The sequence below is a fragment of the Toxotes jaculatrix genome, chromosome 10 (genome assembly GCF_017976425.1).
Source record: "Toxotes jaculatrix isolate fToxJac2 chromosome 10, fToxJac2.pri, whole genome shotgun sequence".
NCBI lineage: Eukaryota > Metazoa > Chordata > Actinopteri > Toxotidae > Toxotes > Toxotes jaculatrix.
Genome location: NC_054403.1, coordinates 356,404 through 376,639, shown reverse-complemented (window position 1 = coordinate 376,639; position 20,236 = coordinate 356,404). Strand labels below are relative to the sequence as shown.

At 41.0% G+C, this 20,236-nt stretch overlaps 4 gene segments (V, D, J or C); 3 read left to right on the top strand and 1 right to left on the bottom strand.

The window, feature by feature from the left end:
* The window catches only part of LOC121188595, a 235,660-nt gene that overhangs the window by 36,345 nt on the left and 179,079 nt on the right, over positions 1-20,236 (top strand).
* Positions 1-20,236, top strand: part of LOC121188598 — a 208,054-nt gene that overhangs the window by 24,307 nt on the left and 163,511 nt on the right.
* The window catches only part of LOC121188599, a 127,684-nt gene that overhangs the window by 29,022 nt on the left and 78,426 nt on the right, over positions 1-20,236 (top strand).
* The window catches only part of LOC121188596, a 98,872-nt gene continuing 82,158 nt past the window's right edge, over positions 3,523-20,236 (bottom strand). The window contains 2 exon segments of the V gene segment in view: positions 3,523-4,010; positions 5,242-5,276. Coding sequence covers positions 3,688-4,010; positions 5,242-5,276 — 358 coding nt within the window.

Sequence of the window (20,236 nt, the reverse complement as noted above, 5' to 3'; positions counted from 1 at the left end):
ACCCAGCTATATTTATCAATGAAACCAGACGAAACAGATCAGTTAGCCATACTTCAGGCATGTCTTAAAGACATAAAGGCCTGGATGACCTGTAACTTTCTTCTTCTGAATTCAGACAAAACTGAGGTTATTTTGTTTGGTCCCAAACACCTCAGAAACAGTTTATCTAATCATATAGTTACTCTGGATGGCATTAATTTAGCCTCCAGTACGACTGTGAGAAACCTTGGAATTATTTTTGATCAGGATCTGTCCTTTAACTCACATATAAAACAAGTCTCTAGGACCGCCTTCTTTCACCTGCGCAATATCAGTAAGATTAGGAACATTCTGTCGCAGAGTGATGCTGAAAAATTAGTCCATGCTTTTGTTACTTCTAGGCTGGACTACTGTAATTCCCTATTATCAGGATGTCCAGTTAACTCTGTAAAAAGCCTCCAGCTGATCCAAAATGCTGCAGCGAGAGTACTGACTGGAATTAGCAAGAGAGATCATATTACTCCTGTACTAACTTCTCTTCATTGGCTTTCTGTAAAATCCAGAATTGATTTTAAAATCCTTCTCCTTACATATAAGGCCCTCAATGGCCAGGCTCCTTCATATCTCAAAGAGCTGATAGTACCATATCATCCCAACAGATTGCTTCGTTCCCAGATTGCAGGTTTGCTTATGGTTCCCAAAATCTCTAAAAGTAGAATGGGAGGCCGAGCCTTTAGTTATCAGGCCCCTCTCCTATGGAACCAACTGCCAGTTTGGGTTCAGGAAGCAGACACCCTCTCTAATTTTAAAACGAAGCTTAAAACCTTCCTGTTTGATAAAGCTTATAATTAGTTGTAGTTACAGTCCTAGTTATTTATTAAACTTATAGTTAGTCACAATTATCTCTATAGACAATGTTACAGTTAAGGATATAGCCCTTAGTAGGGCTGGCTCAGGCAACTGAATCATCCCCTAGTTATGCTGCTATAGGCCTAGGCTGCTGGGGGACATCCCATGATCTACTGCGCACTTCTTCTTCTTTCTCTTTCTCTCCTCAGTCCCACTCTCAAATTTATTAGCCTTTATTACATGTCATTAACTCTGTGTCCTCTCTGTCCCATAGTCCTGTGTTTGTTTCTCTCTGGTCTCTCTTTCTCTGTACCTTTCTGCAGGTACCTCTGGCTCCAGAGCTGCATGTTCTGTGGTCCTGGCTCCACCCACCTGCTGCTGTTTATTGTTTACAATGATTTATTTCTAACATGTTTAATGTTCCACTCTGCTGCAGATAAATATTGGATTAATATTCTTTGCAAACTGTAATGTAAATAATTAGCTTTTTGCCTCTGTGCTCTGTTTCATAATTGCAATCTGCTGAACACACATTATCCAATAACTGTTCACTAACTGTAATGTAAATGCTGACCCTCTAACATTGTCCATTGTCTGTATTATGCTGCATGTCCTTCTCACCCTCTCCTCCATTCCTAGCTGTCCTATCTTCCTCCTTTTCCTCCTTTCACCCAGCCCAGGCCTTTGAGACAATTTTGATTGTGGAAGGCGCTATATAAATAAAATTGAATTGAATTGAATTGAATTATTGTCCATCTTACCTCAGCTGGTACCTTCTGAAACCTGGAGAAGTTCCTAAACTCCTAATTTATTATGCTACAACTCGTGAGTCTGGAGTTTCAGATCATTTCAGTGGCAGTGATCTGGAACTGACTTCACTCTGACCATCAGCAGAGTTCATGCTGAAGATGAAGGAGATTATTACTGTCAGCAGGGTTACACCACCCCGTTCACACAGTGATACGTCGTACAAAAACCTCCCTCAGCTCAGAGGAACTGATCTGAATCAACAGCTGCTCTCAAACTTAAACACTAGAGGTTTGATTGATAAAGTTAATGGATAAATAGTCATGTGGACATTTGTGTGATTAAATCACTGAATTCATTTTGAGTAACAATTAATTACATTTCAGAAATATTGAATTGTTGTGCAGTTTGAATCAGGATTACTGTCAGAGTTCAGTTTACTGAGTCAGAGCCAAACACATCAAGCATGAACAGTGGATCAGTTTAGCTCAGTTTAACATATTTTTGTCTGCAACAATTAGTAAATCAGCATTTTATTATTTTATTCTTTGAAATCAAATTAATTTTTGTAAACAACAAATTTCAACTTTTACTAAACACACAAATCATCATCATCATCATCACTGATACAATATGAATCTTATTACAGCACAAACACTGAAAATGTTGGAGAAGAATTCAAAAGGAAACTTGACCATCAATCCAAATGAATCTTAGCTGATGTCACGAGTGTACTTAGTCACAATGTTCTGTGTCACTGATTTATTCTAATTCTGTACAGTGTGATTATACTGTCCTTACTGAAGGTTGTTGCAGGCAACGTTTTTACAGCAATACAGCAATCTTAACATAATATCTTCATCACTAACATCCTCCAAGGAACAGGCCGTGTGTTGAATTTGGCAGGAATTTTAATGACGAAAATATGTAATTTCTTTGTAAAACTACAAATAAGAGCACAAAAAATACAAATAGATAAATACGTTGGCAAATAAAGAAAATATATCTGCCATAAATAACGCAACTAGCCACTGTAATATACATATATGAAGCGGCAAACAAACCAAACAATGTACTTAAATCACAGAAATGGACACACAACCGTGTCAACACAATTGCAATACACATCCAACTTACAGATGAAGCCGCCTCGGAGAACCTTAGCGACTGGACCCTGCAGACGATGCACACCGAACCGCTTCCGAAAAGAAAAACACTTCCCGACCTTGACACATCCCTGCTGAACTGCATTCCAACAGCCACCACCAGGCGGCACCAAGAAACACACACAAAAGAACCAAACCCATCAATTCCACTACAGTGATGATGATGAGTGTTTAGTCAACATTACTGCTGAACAGAGATGTGTGTTGTTGTCTGTCTTTCCTTTAATGTTTGACCTTCAATCTGCTGAAAGTCAACTTCCAAACCAATCAGCTGTTCCTCCTCCACCCTCTCAAACCCACATCATCAAGTCTTTGACCAGAGACCAAACCCTTTGTCTTTTTCACGTGGTCAAAGTGTCTTTATTGTCATGAAACACTGAACATGTCAGTGTTACGAGAAGCAAACAGCACTGCTGAAACATATGATAGCCACGTTACACAGAGACAGGGAGAGAGAGAGAGGGAGCTGCAGAGTGAGTGCAGAGTCACTGGATCTCTCTTTATGCTGATGATATCTGACTTTATATTTCTGATCTTGAAAATCCCACAAAGATTCAGAAGATTTTTATCAGTCAACTAACGTACAATCAATTTAGAATCACTTTTAAATATTGATTTTAAAAATTGTTAAAATGTGAACAAATCCATTTAAAACCCACAAACAGTCAGCATATGGGTGGGAGAGATCAATCACAATGTATTTCATCTGATTAAGAAAGAATCCTGATCATGAGTTAGTGTTATAAACACAACAGAATGAAGAAGAAGGTGTTTGATGAATTGATATTTATTGTCTGGAAATACTGAAATTACAAACATTACAAGAAACTAGCAAACACATCTGAGAGACAGTCAGAGAGAGAGAGAGAGAGAGAGAGAGAGTTACAGAGAGCAGAGTGAGAGCAGGAGCAGAGTAAAACCAGTAACAGAGTCTCAGAGAGTCAGGTCAGGACTGGGAACACTGGTCTGTCCTCAGTGTCTCTGAGACCGGAGTCTGGGAGCCCTGGGTGGCCTCACAGGTCACAGAGCCCGCCTTCGTCCACTGGTCTGCAGTGAGCCTCAGGGAGCTGCTCCAGCTGTAGGTGCCGTCCTTCCCCAGCACCCCGGGGCTCCTGCTCTGATCCAAGCTGCTGCTGCTGCCGTCCACCTTCCAGGCCAGACTCCAGCCTGAGGGGTAGCCCTTGTTGGCCAGGCACATGAGTGTGGCCTTCCCCTGCTTCAGCTCCTCATGGGAGGGGGGCAGCACCGTCAGGGTGGGACGGACATCACCTAGGAGACAGCAATCAGATTAGAGGACAGGGACCGAGCACAGCTGTCAATCAAACACCTTTACTGTGTGAGAGTAGATTTTGTCCTTTAAGGAGTTTTTGCCAGATGGTTTTTCTGCTCCACCAGTCACTCACTCACACATGGTTTCACTTCCCTTTAAGAAGCCTCTCATGCAAATCAGCACAGAGAGAATCATCACACAGTTTGAGCTGAAATATATCAAACTACACTGGAAATAGAAGAAGCACATTTGGTCCAAAATTTCAAACCTTTTCTGAAAATGATCCAAAATCTAAACTGTACATTTCAGCAGAAACATAAACAAATACATCAAATAATCTGACAATAATCAAATGTTCTTCATGTGGATCATCGTCAATCATCGTCTGATGAACTTTTTAAATGATTTCAAACAGCATTGGAAACAATATATATCACAATGAAGAGATTACAGATTTTCTAACATCTTCAATTCCACATCTTTGTTTTCATTCTGTTCAATTAGATTTAAACAAAGTGAATCTTATTTCATATTTTCAAAAGTTTAGCTTTTAAAAGATGAATTATTTAAAATGAAAAATGAATCTTAGAAAACATATTTCAAACAGACTGAAGTTTGATCTTTTCTACAGTTCAACATAAATTTCAATATGACAGGAATGTGTAAAGCAAAGTTTAGTAAAGCTGCTCTGAGTTCAGCTCCGTGATGAAGGAGGACAAATAAAATCATCAATACTAAAAGTGTTTGAAATCAAACCAGATCATTTCATCTGCTCTAACATTCAACATCTGAATTTAATACATGACTTTACAATATTGTATTTAGTATTTTTGCAGAAACTTACTTCCAACATCCAGTCTGGTTCCTCCACCAAAAGTCCACCACAGTGATACAAAGTCATTGAGCCGTCGTACAGAAACCTCTCAGTGTAGAGAGACACGGCTCTGTGACTTTGTCAGACTGAACTAAACCTACAAACCCTCCAGATGCAGCTTCACCATTAAATTGGAGAATAATGATTCATCCTCTGGCTTCATGTTTAATATTCATCACAATGAGTTTTTATCATTTCTGCTGCTAAAACAAACTTTGTCTCCTGGTGCAAATTTTTTGTTCAACAATTATTCATCAACATGTAAAAGTGAGGAATTTCCCTGACACGTTGATTATAAAGGAAATAAAAAGAGAAAAAGCCTTTGAGATAAAACAATTTACAAACATTTGACTTACTTCCAACATCCAGTCTGGTTCCTCCACCGAACGTGTTCCACAGTGATACAAAGTCATTGAGCCGTCGTACAAAAACCTTTCAGTGTAGAGAGACACGGCTCTGTGACTGTGAAACAAACATCAACTAAATCTGTCTGTTTTTTAGATTTTGAGATCTGATAAAAGAAATGAGCCAAAACTCTTAGAATTAATATTTTTCTATCAAAACTTTATTTTTCAATTTCACAATGAAAAAATAAATTTGATGAGATAAAATAATCTAAATAATAATTAAGTGAATGAAAAATGAAAAAAAATCCAGATGCATGAAACCAAGGTCACATAAAAAGAGACACTGAAACATTCATAAAACATATTCCTATATATTTTTCCATTAATCAGAAGCTTCATCATATTGATATCTGTTGGAGTCAGTCAGAGCATTTCCATAGAGCCACTTTGCATCAGCAGCACCATGCTCCAGTGCTCTGGGAGAGTTTATAGTCCTGAGACTTGAAGACTGGATGACTGACAGCTGTCCTTCATGACAACACAAGCCACAGAAATCCTCCTGATCCAAAACATGACTTTGATCTCCGTCCTCATCTGGACTGTCCTCTGCTGCTGCTTCACAGGTAAAGTCCAGAGAATCAAACTCCTCTCCTCTATCAACATCCGTCCCTCTGACATGAAGCCGACTAAACGCTGACGCTGCTTTATGTTTGTGTCTCTGTGTCCTCAGAGTCCAGAGGACAGGTCACAGTGACTCAGCCTGGAGCAGTGAGCTCTGCTCTGGGAGGCACCGTCACCATCCGCTGTAGAACCAATCAGGACGTTTATTATAGCAGCCCAAACCACCTTTTAGCCTGGTACCAACAGAGAGATGGAGACAAACCTAAACCGCTTTTTTTTGGTGCTTCCACTCGAGTATCAGGGATTCCAGATCGTTTTACAGGCAGTGGATCAAACTCTGACTTCACTCTGACCATCAGTGGAGTCCAGGCTGAAGATGCAGCAGTTTACTACTGTATGGGTGAATTTTCTATCAACAGTCAGTGGTTGTTCACACAGTGAAAAAGCGTTATACAAAAACCTCCCTCAGTCAGACTGAACAGAAACTGAAGTGACTGCTGCAGCTGGAAGCTACTGCAGAGACTGATACACTTCACTGAGGACACACACACGCGCACGCACGCACGCACGCACGCACGCACGCACACACACACACGTATCAAAACAAGATCATTAACAAAAAACTGATCATGGTTGAAATGGAATGATTTTCTCCATCACAGCTTCTCTCCATCATTCATATCCAATTATAATCTCATGTTCTGATCTGATTCACCAACAAATCAAACAAGATCAAAAAAGAAGACTTTCAACTGTCAAGTTCAACCTGGGACAGTTACTGAGAAAAGACTTGGTCATGACCTTTGACCTCAGCTTCACACTGGATCGTAGATAGAATCAGTTTCTTCTTCATTATTTGTTATTACAGCCTCATTTCACCATCAGAGTAGATCTTTTCACTGTGAGCTCATTAGATTCTAATGAAAAAACATCTGAATTTACTGATCAACATTTGGTGGATTTGGGTTTTTCACATCAGTCACTTCACATTCTGCACTGACTGAAGAAACAACCTCGGTAAAACAATGAAAATGATTCTGTGTAAAAAGCCTCAAATTTCTTCCTTCACAGAATTCACATCAGCCTCTCCAGCTGTTTGGTGGAAAACAGATGAAGTTTTCTGTCGTACATCTTTACCATTCATAGGCCTTTATGACAGAGAATTTAAAGAGTCAACTGTCTTTCATAGAATTCTTATCAGTTTCATCAGTTCAACACTTGCCTCCTAACAGCTGGGAGCAGAGAGGAAGTTCATATGCTGGCAGAGAGGTGGACTGGTACCTTCAGAAACCTGGAGAAGCTCCTAAACTCCTGATTTATCATGCTACAAATCGTCAGTCTGGAGTTTCAGATCATTTCAGTGGAAGTGGATCTGGAACTGACTTCACTCTGACCATCAGCAGAGTCCAGACTGAAGATGCAGGAGTTTATTACTGTCAGCAGGATAACAGCCGCCCGTTCACACAGTGATACAACGTCATATAAAAACCTCCCTCAGCTGCAGAGGAACTGATCTGAATCAACAGCTGCACAAAACTAAACCCACAGACGTTTGCACAAAAGTACATTTTACAACAAAGTACATAAAAAACATAACACAGTCACAGAGGAAAACATTTTGAAAAGTCAGTAAGTATTTTTATCAATAGTTTGATTCAGACAGGTTTTGAAACTTTGCGTTTAAAGTCAGTTTTAATGACTGTTTTATGTTATGACATCAATTTGCCAAGAACAAGACAGGCTGATACAGCTGCTGAATTATAGAGTAAAACAAAGTAAAATAATTTATAGATTTGCTAGAATAATCAGAGAAATTTCTCAGGATGTAGAAAATGATTTTCATAGTAATCCAGCAGTCACACTAAGTGTTGAATCAAGTGAAGAAATTACAAGTTAAAACATGACTATGCTAATTAGAAATAAACCCCAGTTAAAAGTTTTAAAGTCATGTTTCAGACAGAGATTTCCAACAAACTAACACTCATAACAATAATACATTAAAAGAATGTAATACAGTAACACATTAGTGCTGCCATGAGTTTTATTTAATGTGAGAATCAGGATGTGATGGAAAGTCAATGCAATCAAATGTACATATATTTACATGTGATTTTATTTTTTTAAACCACACTTCTATAGTTCAGTTGACAGGATTATGCACATTAGCTTAATACAAATAAAAGCTCCATGAAATAGGATTACTTATTTACCTCAGGTCGAGAATATCTAGGTGATTTTCCATGAAATGTTCAGACCACGTGTTAGAAGATTTAAAATATAAGCAAACAAATCTTTACATCTGTTAAAAACAGAGGTGACAAATAAAATATAGTCTTTTCTGAACGTAACACACTTTAAGATACAATAACATATCAGACCATTTTCATATCTGAGAAACAGACTTAAATAATAATAACTCATTAATCCTGTTGTTTTTTGTTTTTAAACAAATAAGAAATATTGACAATAAACATGTGATATCATCTTGTGCTGATGATGCTCAACAATTTCTTTCTAATCCATGAAACATTATTCAGTGTTTAATGTAAATAAAACTTTGAAATGATTGAATAAAAATGGCGTCTTGTCAATCTTCCACTCACACCGAGTTTCTACCTGCTTTAGGAAACCACTGCTAAACACAGACACTGTCAGGTTAGACTCAAAGAGTCAGTGGAGAAGTGACAGCACCGTCAGGGTGGGGGCAACTCCACTCACTGGAGGAGGAAACAGAGATTAACACAGTTTATTTGAGGTAAACTAAACTCCAGTTTTCAGTTTTTCACCTCATTTCCATAGAGAGCCACTTTGCATCAGCAGCACCATGCTCCAGTGCTCTGGGAGAGTTTATAGTCCTGAGACTTGAAGACTGGATGACTGACAGCTGTCCTTCATGACAACACAAGCCACAGAAATCCTCCTGATCCAAAACATGACTTTGATCTCCGTCCTCATCTGGACTGTCCTCTGCTGCTGCTTCACAGGTAAAGTCCAGAGAATCAAACTCCTCTCCTCTATCAACATCCGTCCCTCTGACATGAAGCCGACTAAACGCTGATGCTGCTTTATGTTTGTGTCTCTGTGTCCTCAGAGTCCAGAGGACAGGTCACAGTGACTCAGCCTGGAGCAGTGAGCTCTGCTCTGGGAGGCACCGTCACCATCAGCTGTAGAACCAGTCAGAGCGCTGGGAGCAATTTACACTGGTACCAACAGAGAGATGGAGACAAACCTAAACTGCTTATTACTTATGCTTCCTCTCGAGCATCAGGGATTCCAGCTCGTTTTACAGGCAGTGGATCAAACTCTGACTTCACTCTGACCATCAGTGGAGTCCAGGCTGAAGATGCAGCAGTTTACTACTGTCAGAGTTATCACTATATCAACAGTCAGTATGTGTTCACACAGTGAAAAAGCGTCGTACAAAAACCTCCCTCAGTCAGACTGAACAGAAACTGAAGTGACTGCTGCAGCTGGAAGCTACTGCAGAGACTGATACACTTCACTGAGGACACACACACACACACACACACGTATCAAAACAAGATCATTAACAAGAAACTGATCATGGTTGAAATCAAATGATTTTCTCCATCACAGCTTCTCTCCATCATTCATATCCAATTATAATCTCATGTTCTGATCTGATTCACCAACAAATCAAACAAGATCAAAAAATCAACAGGAGGAAAATCAAGTTCAACCTGGGACAGTTACTGAGAAAAGACTTGGTCATGACCTTTGACCTCAGCTTCACACTGGATCGTAGATAGAATCAGTTTCTTCTTCATTATTTGTTATTACAGCCTCATTTCACCATCAGAGTAGATCTTTTCACTGTGAGCTCATTAGAGTTTAATGAAAAACGTGAATTAATTTCAACACCTGCTGCTGGATCAGAAACTTTCTCTCTGACCGTGTACAGAAAGTCAGAGTGGGTCCCCATCTCTCCACAGCCCTCAGCCTCAACACTGGATCACCACAGGGCTGTGTGCTCAGTCCCCTACTGTACACTCTGTACACGTATGACTGTGTCAGCACCCACCCAGACAACACCATCATTAAGTTTGCTGACGATACCACCGTGGTGGGGCTCATCTCTGGTGGAAATGAGACGGCATACAGGGATGAGGTCCAGAAGCTGGTGGGGTGGTGTGCGGACAACAACTTGGTCCTCAACATCTCCAAGACCAAAGAACTGATAATTGATTTGAGGAGGAAGAAGTCCAACCTTCAGCCCATCTGCATCAACGGGGAATGTGTGGAGAGGGTGCCCAGCTTTAAGTTTCTAGGAGTGCACATAGATGCAGACCTCCAATGGGGCTCTAACACCTCAGAGGTTGTGAAGAAGGATCAGCAGCGTCTCCACTTTCTGAGGATTCTAAGGAGGACCAATCTGAAGAGGGAGCTGCTGACCGTCTTCTACCGCTGCTCCATTGAAAGTGTGCTGACATATTGCATCTCTGTGTGGTTCTCAAGCTGCACCACGGCAAACAAGAAGGCACTACAAAGGGTCATTAACACCGCCCAGAAAATCATTCGCCATCCCCTTCCCTCCCTGAAGGACCTCTACAACACCTGCTGTCTCAAGAGGGCACGCAGCATCTTGAGGGACTGCACACACCCAGGACACCGGGTGTTTAAGCTGCTGCCCTCTGGCAAGAGATTCAGGGCATTGAGAGCACGAACAAACAGACTCAGGGACAGCTTTTACAACAGGGAAATAGCCCTAATCAATGCTAACAAATAACCTCACTTAATCTGGTTTGCCACCTTTCCGACAGCAGGTCATGTGCAATAAACAATGTCTTTGTCTTTGTATATATTTTACATACTGTATATTTCTATCTTGGATATATTTATTTTATTTTATTTTATTCTACTTTTTCTATTTTACTTTTTTTTTTATTCTGCACTGTGATTGTATGTCTTCTTTTGCACTGATGTGGGACAGTACCTCAATTTCGTTGTACTTTTGTACAAAGTATGATTATGCAATGACAATAAAGATTTATCTTATCTTCTTTATCTTTATCTTGATCAACATTTGGTGGATTTGGGTTTTTCACATCAGTCACTTCACATTCTGCACTGACTGAAGAAACAACCTCGGTAAAACAATGAAAATGATTCTGTGTAAAAAGCCTCAAATTTCTTCCTTCACAGAATTCACATCAGCCTCTCCAGCTGTTTGGTGGAAAACAGATGAAGTTTTCTGTTGTACATCTTTACCATTCATAGGCCTTTATGACACAGAAAATTTAAAGAGTCATCTGTCTTTCACAGAATTCTTATCAGTTTTATCAGTTCAACACTTGCCTCCTAACGACTGGGAGCAGAGAGGCAGTTCATATGCTGGCAGAGAGGTGGACTGGTACCTTCAGAAACCTGGAGAAGCTCCTAAACTCCTGATTTATCATGCTACAAATCGTCAGTCTGGAGTTTCAGATCATTTCAGTGGAAGTGGATCTGGAACTGACTTCACTCTGACCATCAGCAGAGTCCAGACTGAAGATGCAGGAGTTTATTACTGTCAGCAGGATAACAGCCTCCCGTTCACACAGTGATACAACGTCATATAAAAACCTCCCTCAGCTGCAGAGGAACTGATCTGAATCAACAGCTGCACAAACTAAACCCACAGACGTTTGCACAAAAGTACATTTTACAACAAAGTACATTAAAAGCATAACAGCTGTAGAACCAGTCAGAACGTTTATGTTTGGAGCAACAACCACATTTTATCCTGGTACCAACAGAGAGATGGAGACAAACCTAAACTGCTTATTTACTATGCTTCCACTCGAGAATCAGGGATTCCAGCTCGTTTTACAGGCAGTGGATCAAACTCTGACTTCACTCTGACCATCAGTGGAGTCCAGGCTGAAGATGCAGCAGTTTACTACTGTCAGAGTTATCACTATATCAACAGTCAGCATGTGTTCACACAGTGAAAAAGCGTCGTACAAAAACCTCCCTCAGTCAGACTGAACAGAAACTGAAGTGACTGCTGCAGCTGGAAGCTACTGCAGAGACTCATACACTTCACTGAGGACACATATGTTTGTACATCTATCTTTGTGAGGACACTTGTTGACATAATGCAGTCCCTAGTCTCTCACCATAACCTTAACCATCAAAAGCCATTTTAAGGTGTGTTAGAAAATGATGACCAGACAAAATGTCCTCAATTCAGTCGTTTAAATTCAAACCAGTTCTCACACTGTGTAGCCATACAAGTACACTTCATCATACTGAGATCTGTTGGAGTCAGTCAGAGCATTTCCATTGAGACACACTTTGGTAAACATTCAAGACAGTTGCTAATCCATCCAGAAGTGGACGTCCCAGCAAATTCAGTCAAAGGTCAAACTGTACAATGCTCAGAGAACTTCAGAGCTACATCTGGGACTCTACAGGCCTCAGCATGTTCAATGTTTATGTTCATGACAATACAATTAGACAAAGACTGATCACATATGGCTTGTTTGGAAGGGTTACCAGGAGACAGCCTCTTCTCTCTAAAAAGAACATGACAGCACAGCTAAGGTTTGCAAAGCTGCATCTGAGCAAACCACAACTCCTCTGGAACAATGTCCTTTGGACAGTCAAGACCAAAGTGGAGATGTTTGTTAAAAACCAATCAGCAGAAGTATCTGTGAAGCACAGTGGTGGAGGGGTGATGATTCGAGATTGTTTTGCAGCCACGGGACCTGGAGTCGACCATGAACTCCTCTGTATACCAAAGTATTATAGATAGATAGATAGATAGATAGATAGATAGATAGAGATACTTTATTAATCCCCGTGGGGAAATTCGTTTGTAGCAGCAGTCACAAGGAGACAATAAATACACTCTATAAAGTAAAAATAAATTTGGAAAAGAAATACAATATATACAGTAGGGGGTCTTATATACACATACAGACACACACACACACATAGCAGCAGACAATTGCACATATATAAATATATATATACATATACACACACACACACATATATATAACATATATATACAGTTAATGTAACTGAGATTTATAGCGCACCCTATGATGATGCATTAGTCCAGGTTTGTGAGCACAGACACAGATGTGTTATAGTGTCTGATGGCAGACGGCAGGAATGACTTCCTGTACCGTTCCTTAGAGCAGCGTGGTAGCAGAAGTCTGTTGCTGAAGCTGCTTCCCAGATTGTTCACAGTTTCATGGAGTGGGTGGGAGGGACTTTCCATGATTGTCCTCAGCTTTGACAGCATTCTGTCCCTCGCCACCTCCTCCAGGTTGGCAAGTTTAAAGCCAACAACAGACCCTGCTTTTTTAATGAGTTTATCCAGTCTGTTGGCATCCTTTGCTTTAATGCCAGCACCCCAGCACACCACAGCAAAGAAGATGGTGCTCGCCATTACAGACTGGTAGAACAGGTGGAGCATCCTGCTGCAAACACTGAAGGACCTGAGTCTCCTCAGGAAGTAAAGTCTACTCATGGCCTTCCTGTAGACAGCATCAGTGTTTGTTGTCCAGGTGAACACCAAGGAACTTATAGGAAGTGACTATTTCTACCTCTTTCCCACTAATACAGACAGGAGAGGGCGGGGACTGACTCCTACTGAAGTCCACCACCATCTCCTTTGTCTTGGCCATGTTCAGCTGCAGGTGATTCTCCCCACACCACCTGACAAAACTCTCCACAAGGCCCCTGTACTCATCCTCCCGTCCTCTCTCCACACACCCGACTATGGCTGTGTCGTCCGAGTACTTCTGGAGGTGACATAACTCAGAAGAGTACTGGAAGTCAGCCGTGTAGGTGGTGAATAGAAAGGGAGACAGCACAGTTCCTTGAGGAGCCCCCGTGTTGTTGGTGCTCGTCAGGAGGTCAGACTCACAGCTCTGCAGCCTCACAAACTGTGGTCGACCTGTCAGGTAGTCCTCAATCCATGAGACAAGGGGAGCCTCCACCTGCATCTTCTCTAATTTAGCACTCAACAGTCTCGGCTGGATGGTGTTGAATGCAGAAGAGAAGTCGAAGAACATGACCCGTACTGTGGTGTTCAGTCTGTCCAGGGAAGAGTAAGCCCTCTGCAGCAGGTATATTACTGCATCATCAACTCCCACCTTAAGCTGATATGCAAACTACAGTGGGTCTTCTGTATGGGTTCACCAGAGGTCTGAGGTGTGACAGCACCAGCCGCTCCATGACCTTCATAACATGAGAGGTCAGTGCAATAGGCCTGTAGTCATTCGGTGCCACAGGGTGGTTCTTCTTTGGCACCGGGACCAGGCAGGATGTTTTCCACAGCTCTGGAATCCTCTGCAGGTGAAGACTCTGATTGAACTGAGTCAAATGTGAGGACATCTGTCTGACAGCTGAAGCTTGGCTGCAACTGGGTCATACAACAGGACAATGAGCCCATGCACACCAGCAAATCTAATAGAGAATGGCTTAAAAAAAGTTGTCCATAAAGAAATGCCCTCAAACAACAATGAACTGATCCACCCGAGGTTGGATTTACGAACGTTTAGGACCTGCTAAGGACCAGATGGTTTTTCATTATGTCCCAATACATAAAACCATAGAACTAAAACTGGGTGTACTTTCTGTTTCACATAACCATAAATGTAGATGATGACGACAAAATGACACAAGTAGCAAAATCAGTCTCTGATCTTCCTGAAAATGTCTAATATCACTTGACTGATTTAATCTTGTTGTTGTAATGTTATGTCAGTCATGTCCACATGAAATAAAAGTATTTTTCCTTTTATGCAGCTACATAATTTTCTCTGTACTTTTCTGTCTCTTCACCAGACGACATGAAACGCTCGAATATTTACATTAGAGAAAGTGTTTCTACTTTTTTTAAGATGAACTGATTATGTCTGTAAATGTTTTCATTCATCCAGGTCATAGTTCTCTCTTTGAAGCCTCCGGCTACTGCTTCTGCTCTGAGCACCACTGACGTGAGGATCATATTAAACACAAGACACAAGAGCACGTAAAAATACTGTGGTTCAACAGACTGTAACTGATGCTAACATTATAAACATGAGATATAGCACAACATGGAACATGTCAAACACCAGAATATATTCCAATTACTCCTGGGTCTTCTTCAGAAATGAACATTATTTTTCATCATTGACAGAAACAGCATGAAATGTTGAGGACAGCTACAGCTGACTGACTCTGTGTGTTTGCATATTCAATTCAATTCAATTTTATTTATATAGCGCCTTCCACAATCAAAATTGTCTCAAAGCGCTTTACAGAGACCATGTGTCCTGCCTCTCTGCTCCCAGCCGTTAAGAGGCCAGTGTTGATCAGTGTGTGTCCAGGCCTTTCAGAGCCACTGACACGCCTGCAGCACAATGATGATGTCTCTGACTCTACTGCTGGCCACCCTGGGGCTCCTTGTTCAGGGTGAGACTCTCTGCTGAAAACACAATCATGAAACAAGCAGCACTGACCTTCTTCCATCTATTGTCCATCTTAAAGAAATGATCCTCTTGTGTTTGGATGTTGATCGTCTTTCTCCAAACTGGATTTGTTTCAATAACCCTTCTCCTCTTTTTCATGTTTTCCAGGTTCATCAGGAGATATCACCGTGTCTCAGTCTATTGAATCTCAGTCTGTTGTTCCAGGTCAGACTGTCTCTATCAGATGTAAAGCCAGTAGCTCTATAGGTGATGACATGAACTTGTCATGAGGCACCTCTGCTGCCTCTGGGGTTTTCTGTTTTGGTTTTTTCCTTCTCTCTCTCTCTTCTTCTGTGTGTATGTGTGGGTGCGTGTCTTTGGTGTGGGTATGTTTTTTAGGTAGTGGATTCCGGGGCAGCTCCTCCCTTCTCCATCCTCCTGATCAGGCTGATTTCACACACCTGTGCGCAATCAGTCTCACCTCAAACTATAAGAGGCTCAGCGTCTCTGTCTACCCTTGCCAGATTGTACCGTCATCTTCTCTGATGACGAGTTCTCTGTGCTCACTCTCGTGACTTCAACTTGAGATTTAACTTACCTCTCTTTTTGGACTTTATTGCTGTGCTCCCATCTAACCTGTGTGCTTCTCTTCCCTGTAGTCACCTCCGGCCACAGTCCCCCTGCCATCTCGCCGCCGCGACAGCCAATCCAGCCACTCTGCCCCGGAATCCCTCCTCTACCTGTTTTCTTCCCTTTTTTCACTTTGTAAATAAACTGTTCGAACTCCATTCATCTGTCTGCTTTTCAGCAGACAACTCCTGATTTATCATGCTACAAATCGTCAGTCTGGAGTTTCAGATCATTTCAGTGGAAGTGGATCTGGAACTGACTTCACTCTGACCATCAGCAGAGTCCAGACTGAAGATGCAGGAGTTTATCACTGTCAGCAGAGTAACAGCCGCCCGTTCACACAGTGATACAACGTCGTACAAAAACCTCCCTCAGCTGCAGAGGAACTGATCTGAATCAACAGCTGCACAGACACAGACACATTTTAGACAACTGACTGACAGTGAAGTCCACACAACAAATCACTGTCAAGAAATAGTTTATAGTTTAAGTTTTATCTGATTTAGTGCTTTGTACGGATAAAACAATTATAGTGGGTGACTTTAATATTCAATTCAGAATCAGACTCAATTGGCTTCTTTCAAAATGTTAACAAACCGACTCACTGTTTTAATCACACCCTTGATCTTGTACTGACTTATGGCATAGAAGCTGAATATTTGACAGTATTCCCTCAGAACCCTGTTTTATCCCATCATTCTTTAATAACATTTGAATTTATAATAATGAACTGCACAGCATCTGAGAAAAAAATGAACTACAGTAGATATTTGTCTAATAATGCTGTTACCAAATATAAGGAAGTTATTGCATCTTTATGATGTACGTTGACATGTGCCAGTTTTACAGAGGGCAATGACCTAAACTTTACTCCAGCAGACGGACAGCCTGAAAGGATAATGCCATCAGACTTGGCTGTCACCGAGGTGGAGACATAAAAAGTGCATGAAACTGTACAACCTTTAAATCCTGATTTTTTTTAACCTCATACCACAAACTTTTTCACTTTTCCCTTCACATTAATTATTGTTCATGCAAAACTGTGCCAGTAAAAAAAAAAAAGCCATTTTGCATCAGCAGCACCATGCTCCAGTGCTCTGGGAGAGTTTATAGTCCTGAGACTTGAAGACTGGATGACTGACAGCTGTCCTTCATGACAACACAAGCCACAGAAATCCTCCTGATCCAAAACATGACTTTGATCTCCGTCCTCATCTGGACTGTCCTCTGCTGCTGCTTCACAGGTAAAGTCCAGAGAATCAAACTCCTCTCCTCTATCAACATCTGTCCCTCTGAAATGAAGCCGACTAAACGCTGACGCTGCTTTATGTTTGTGTCTCTGTGTCCTCAGAGTCCAGAGAACAGGTCACAGTGACTCAGCCTGGAGCAATGAGCTTTGCTCTGGGAGGCACCGTCACCATCAGCTGTAGAACCAGTCAGGACGTTTATTATAGCAGCCCAAACCACCTTTTAGCCTGGTACCAACAGAGAGATGGAGACAAACCTAAACTGCTTATTACTTATGCTTCCTCTCGACAATCAGGGATTCCAGATCGTTTTACAGGCAGTGGATCAAACTCTAACTTCACTCTGACCATCAGTGGAGTCCAGGCTGAAGATGCAGCAGTTTACTACTGTCAGAGTTATCACTCTATCAACAGTCAGGCTGTGTTCACACAGTGAAAAAGCGTCGTACAAAAACCTCCCTCAGTCAGACTGAACAGAAACTGAAGTGACTGCTGCAGCTGCAAGCTACTGCAGAGACTGATACACTTCACTGAGGACACACACACACACACACACACACCTTCATGGAGAATATATAACTTACAGCAAATCAGGATCTGTATTGATCATTCTTCATTGTTTTACCTGATGCTGCTCTGACATAACAAACTATAACTACTTGCAGAACAAAGTGTGTGTGCATCTTAAAATAAGGGTTAGTTGACACATTAAGGTCTCATCTATCTGCACAAACAAATCTCTCTTGTGTTCTATTCATCCAGTCAGCTAATAATATTCACAGTTTCATAGAAAACAAACAGAAACATAATGTATCACACAAGCTGCCAAGTTGGTCCTTGGCTTGATTTGACCTGATTTGGCCTCAGACTTCTACCTCTTCCTCAGTATGAAGAAGGTCAGTGGTTGCCATTAATAGTGATGATGATGTCAGTACTGCTATGGACTTTCAGGAGGTCCAAGACGCCGTCTTCTACAAAGAAATGATCTTTATACTCCACAACCACCGGACTAAGTGAGCAGTTGTAGGAAGGGACTCTGTTGAAAGTAAATGTCCGAGGTTTTCTAAAACTGACTCCTTCTACCTTAGACCAAAGATTTACCAATGACCCTATGAAAATAAGTTACGATGATTGGTAATAACTTCCAGTTATCAATGTATATATCACCATGAACACAAAACTTTCATTTTGCTTTCAAAAGGGAACATATTGTTTGGGATGTAGTGAATTTGACTGGGGCCACAAGAGACAAGGAGGCGTGGCTTCAAAACCACAGAGCAAGCTTTCCAAACAAATACACCAGCTTCCTTATACTAAACTGGGAAGGTGAGTGGGCTGGAAATGTGACATCTAAAATCAATATACTCCTCTTTCTAACAGATAGCGTCTTCCATTGTGGAGGTGTACTCACATTAAGCCATGCTGTGAACAGCCACTATCACTAAAGCTGTGCTGGAACGCTGCAAGTGTTTCTTCCACTTTACTGCACAGCAAACTGATTTGTTCATCTGAACCACTAATAAAGTGATGCTAACTCACTGAGAAACACATTTCATTTTCTTACAACCTTTTCCTAGTTTAAAAGAAACAGCAAAAAGTTTGCTTTGCATTAGTAGTAACATAACAGCTGTGATGTGGCTGAAAATGATCAGTAAACAGTGAAATAAGGCTGATATCTGAAAGTCCAAACTGGAACAGAGGAGTGCTAATGGAAAAACCCCATAATATGCTACTTTTCAGGGCACCTCTGTAACAACCTTAAGCTTCTGAATACCATCTCTCCACCACAGCTTTGCAAGGGAACATTAGGTGTAGAAACACAAAGAGGAGAATTTTGGACTAAAAATACCTGGAAGATAGAAACTTGATCTACTCAGACTGTTGAAGCCTCATGTTTGCTTCTTTTCAACTCTGGAAGTCAACTTTTCCACAGGACAGGGACTGTGGATTTTATGCTCCATCATTTCCATTAGAATTTCTTTAGAAAGGATCTTGTTGCAGACAGTACAGACTTCCTAGAAATCCTTTCCTTTAACACAAACTACAGTGCATCACACCAAAACAAAGTTAAGAAGTTGAGCAACCATGAGAATATCTCACAATCATGATCAGCATTAAAAAAAACCTCAATATTGTCCATGAATGATAAGCACACAATCAAACCACTGGGCTTATGGGTATGATTACTTATCGTCCCAATTTCACAAACATATCATTTGGACAAAACATTAACTTCTAAACTAAACACTGACATGAACTACTAACATGTACTGACTTACTGAAAACCTTGGAGCTGATCTGGACTTTCCTGTGGTTTCCTCTTGTCCTTGTAACAGCAGTAGCTCCTCCCTTGTCAATAATTGTGCAGAAATATCTGAGTGCTTCTTTCTTCCTAAATCATGAGCAAGTCCTGTCCAGTCCAACTGTCTCTGCTCCTGTTTGACTTCTGAACTTGTCTCTGGCTGTGTGTCCACTTACTGCAGCCTCTGACATCAGACTGTAGAATGTTGATACATCAAAGGCATCAAAGGACAAACACACACACACACACACAGAGAGAGAGAGAGAGAGAGAGAGAGAGATTCTTACTATAGTTGTGAGGACACGTTACCATAATGCATTCCCTTGCCCCATAACTTAATCTAACCTAACCTTAACCATCATAACTGAAAGCCTAACACTAACCAAAACATAACCCATACTAATGATATTCAATCTTCTCAAAAATACCAAATGAATTACAACAATAATCACTCAGGACCATTCAGCTGGGTTGGTGAATTCAGCACCAAGGACAGCAGCAGCTGAACTGTACACAACTACATGTACTAACACACAGCAAATTCACAAAGTACTAAAATCTGGAGTCAGGCAAAAAAGTGTGAAAGAGTTACGTATCTGGAGTTTATTTTATAACTCTGACTACAGTTTGTGTTAAGGTGTACACCCAGGCCGAGTTGAATTTTGGAGTTTATTCCCTGGTGTTCAGGATCTGGTTTTAACTCTGTCCCTGGAGTTCACGACGCATTTTATCGCGGCATGAGCAGCACAAGGAACGTCGTCACAAGGCTGGTAAGAGCATGATTTTTATCA